This window comes from Mesitornis unicolor, unplaced genomic scaffold (genome assembly GCF_000695765.1).
Source record: "Mesitornis unicolor isolate BGI_N332 unplaced genomic scaffold, ASM69576v1 scaffold14455, whole genome shotgun sequence".
Lineage (NCBI taxonomy): Eukaryota > Metazoa > Chordata > Aves > Mesitornithiformes > Mesitornithidae > Mesitornis > Mesitornis unicolor.
In genome coordinates, this window is record NW_010187585.1 from 1563 (window position 1) to 5725 (window position 4163).

At 37.8% G+C, this 4163-nt stretch overlaps 1 protein-coding gene across 1 annotated transcript in view; it reads left to right on the plus strand.

Annotated features, from left to right (window-relative positions):
* Positions 1–206: 206 nt before the first annotated feature.
* The window catches only part of LOC104541443 (transient receptor potential cation channel subfamily M member 3-like), a gene marked incomplete at both ends in the record, with an annotated part of 18758 nt that continues 14801 nt past the window's right edge, over positions 207–4163 (plus strand). Inside the window, 2 exons of the mRNA XM_010185504.1 lie at positions 207–335; positions 2428–2679. Of these exons, the coding sequence (XP_010183806.1) occupies positions 207–335; positions 2428–2679 (381 nt within the window). The remainder of the gene's footprint in view (positions 336–2427; positions 2680–4163) is intronic.

Consider the following 4163-nt stretch of genomic DNA (forward strand, 5'->3'; position numbering starts at 1 on the left):
GTAGGTAGAGGTTTGTCCATGTATTTTGCAGATTCCATACTGTATGTGATTTAATGTTAGCTTTGTCAGACAACCCAGAACAGTGATTGTTCTTTTGTGTGTTTAGCTATGGTTACAGTAGAATTAGGAATACCAAGTCATACCCAAAAAACTGGCTAAGTTGTATAAATACAATGTCTATTGATATTCATTTTGTTTCTTTACAGCTGGCGTATATAGGCTACTTGATGCTGTTCAATTATATAGTATTAGTGAAGATGGATCGCTGGCCATCTACACAGGAATGGATTGTCATCTCATACATTTTTACTCTGGGAATAGAGAAGATGAGAGAGGTAAAATTACCCCAGCCAAGAAAGACAGAATGAAAAAACAAATATGCATGGGTTTTTTTCATTTTAATATCTCCTTTTATTATTTTCCTCAGGATAATTTTTGTTGAATTAGCTTATCATAATATTTCCATTTTTTTGCAGAAAATCAAATGGACTGTTAAAAGCACAGCACTAAAAAACCCATCTTCCTTCATTTTAAAATCAAGACCTCTCGTTCTCTTTCTCCAGTGAAAATTCTTTGTTCAGATTTCTGTATGATGCACATTTAATAACATTCACAAGTATGGGGCAGTCTTCTGCTGTATCTTAAAGCTTAGCCATATTCCTTGAAATGTGGCCCAGAAACTGAAGTATGTTTCAGGGAGAGGAAAAGGAGATATGTTGTAACAGAAAGGACACAGAGACATGGTGACAGCACGACAACTGAAGGCTGATGTTTGAAACCCCTCCTCAAACAGAGTACACTCAAAATTTGCAGCTGCTCTGTCTGTCCAAGTATCTCATGCAAAGGCTTTAAATAAAATCAGCCCCATAGCTGGGGGGAAGTTTAGATCCCCACTGAATACTGAAGCACATTTCTAATAGGATTTCCACCTTTTAATTTTAAAAATTTTTGCTAATTATGTCTAGCAGTAGCATCCATCTCCCTAAAGATGCTGAAGCAGACACATAGAGCAGAGACAGAGCATTTTAGATGGCACTCAGTGTATAGGCAGAGTGAAGTTGTCCTACCATCCCCTTCCCTTCATGGTCTCTCCCACTTGCAGCTACTGCTGTGCCCTTTTTTTTGGCCAAATGCACATTTATTCCACAATGACACCAGAGGCCAAATTCAGCCCTGATGTGAGTGGGTGCAAGTCCCATTGACCTCAACTGAAACCGCACATTTGTATCCCTGGGCAGAATTTGTTACCATCTACTTTTGTATTTTCTGCAGCAAATGTTTTCGAGGGCTAGACTAAAAATGGTCTTGCAACCACCACTTAGACTTCAAACACAGATTTCAAACACTCTATGGTAAACTCTACATTAGAAAGAAAAAGAAAACAGGAAAAGACACTACTTGTGTGGCCTGTAAAGAGTGTACTTCACTAACCAAAAGAAAAAGGAAAACAGAGACAGTGACCACATGGGGACTCTGTAACACTGATGGGGACAAAGCACCGCTGGTTCAGTAGGTGGGAGGCTACTAGCAGGAAACGTTTGCCTTTTTTGTCTAATCATTGACCCCAAATTGTTCTTTTCCACAAAAGTTTATCAAGAACAATATTCAGGATGGATTTCTAACCAGATGTTGGAGATTATGCACAGAATACGAGTCTAAAAGTCATTATGAAAATGAATTCTGAGAAAATTGTAAGAATGGCATTCATCTTTTTAAGACACCGTATGACTCTGCTCAAATGTTCTCAGACTAAATATAGAAAATTAAAACAAACAGCTTGTTAACTAAAAGCTAGGAATTATTCATAGAAATCTCTTGAGGAATATTTTCAACGGTAATTGGAGAAAACAATCAAGTCTCTCAAATGATCTTGCAAATAAAATGACAATAAATTCATAAGGTAAAAATAATTATTTCTGTGAATTACATTCTCAGCTGTGGAACTTAATTTACAAAAACAGGTCCAAGTAGTAGATAGCATCTCTCTGGATTAAATGCTAAATCCAAATCTTTATGGTTATTAATTATTTCTTGACAGTTTAATAGACATTTTAGAATAATTTAAATTTACAGCTTATTTAAATGTGAGTTTTCTGATGAAATCTCTTTCTATATTTCTGCCTTCTACACTAAGCAGGTTCAATAAATTTGAAAAATAGAAGGATGCACATGTATTTCTTGTGATTTCATGGAGATTTTAGAGCGAGTGAGGTTTTCATCCTTTTAAGTATCTTGCACATAGATACAAGCTAAGAATGGCTGAAATGGAAGATTTCTCAAGAAAATCAGAGAGTGCATGAGATATTTATATGATAGGATTCCATCAGCTTTGCTTTTGGCCTGTGTGGAATGTATCTATGATAGATTTCTTCAAGCTTAAATTCAGACATCTCAGTTCCTTTCCTCTCTATGTCATCTGCCCTTCAGATATTGATGTCAGAGCCTGGGAAACTGCTACAGAAAGTAAAAGTTTGGCTTCAGGAGTACTGGAATGTTACTGATCTCATAGCTATCCTCCTATTCTCCGTTGGCATGGTGCTCCGCCTGCAGGATCTGCCGCTCCGGAGTGATGGCCGAGTGATATACTGTGTTAACATCATTTACTGGTATATACGGTTATTAGACATCTTCGGAGTAAACAAGTATTTGGGACCATATGTTATGATGATTGGGAAAATGGTAAGAGATGTTGGTGTACTCCTTCAATATTTTACCAGCATGTTCTTGTCTCGGTGTCTGTGACCAATGACGTCACTGCAGATTTATCTGCATTTTTTTTACACATTAGCATTTTCATGTAAGCTAGAAATCAGTGCCTTATTGAATCAAAATCTTAGCATAGACCCCCCCAGAACTGAGGATTAGACTCCTTGTTCTGTTGGATGATGTATTGCTTGGCTTTCTCTCAGATCTCTCTTCAACAGCAAAGCTATCCATCCTACACCTCTGTGCCTCATTTCCAAAAAATACGAAAGATTTTAATTCTCAGCTAGTTGTAAAGGAGGGTGGTTTGTTAAGGTAAAAAAAAAAAAGGTGTTTGGAGTCTTGAGCCTCTCAAAGAAAGTGTGTTATGATAGGTGTTGCTGTGTTCAAAACTATAATGGTTATGATTAAGACAGTGTCCTTCCTATAGTTCACTCCATATCTATATGTTCTTCGATCTTTCCTGTTCAGGTGTGTTCTTGTGACATGAGAAATCCATTTGCAAAACTGTAGGCTCTGTTCCCTGGCCACATCTCATGTACACAACATGGCAAGTGTATGACTAGTTTAGGAACTGAGAGATACTTGTTTCCAGATGCATAGCTTCTGACTGTTTGGCTTTTTCTTCTTTACATTTCAGTAGGAATGTTGCATTAAAGCAACATTTGGCTCACACGACTTAAAGAAAATGAATGAGTTTACAGATGTATGTGCACATGTCCCCGATATTTGAGCACCTGTACATGTAGCGAATATACATGCTCACATATTATATGCAGTTATCCAGCCTTTGTTGTGTAATTCATAGTTAGTTTCTTTTTTTAAATTGAATAGAAAACGCTTGAAGCAGGCATTCAGAAAAAAAGTAAACTGAATATTAACTCTTCTAAATACGAGTATTAGTGTTGTCTGATCGTAATGTGGACAACAATCAGCAGGTCCAATTAGGCTGTCTGTTGTGTTTGTCTTGCAAGGATCCTTAAAGAAAAGACCCAATCACCCTTCTTCCTTACCATCACAGGAAAACAGGACATACATGAATGCAAGGACTACAGTTCATCCTTGATATTGCATTAGTCACAGCAAACTCAGTGATTCTATGCAGTTATAAAACTGAAGGCAAAATATACATCCAGTTAGGCTCCTTACCAAACAGGAGACCAGAGGACCATTATCTTATCCCTTCAATTTACCAGATTTCAACTCCAAATTCATGGTGATGGGTTTGGCAAAGAAAGAACAGCTCAGTGGAGGAGGGGCGGGCAGGGGAGAAGAGGGAAAACACAAAAGAAAGTCATTTTTGAATGGTTACGTCTTCCAAACAGGATTTCGAAATGTGCTACCTTTCTTCAAGGAAGCCAATAAGATGTTGATGGGAGGGATTTTGCAGAGCTCCAGGGTGCAGAGGATAAAACACTCAACAGTTCCTGCTGGAGGCTACTGTAAAACGACAGCAGGGG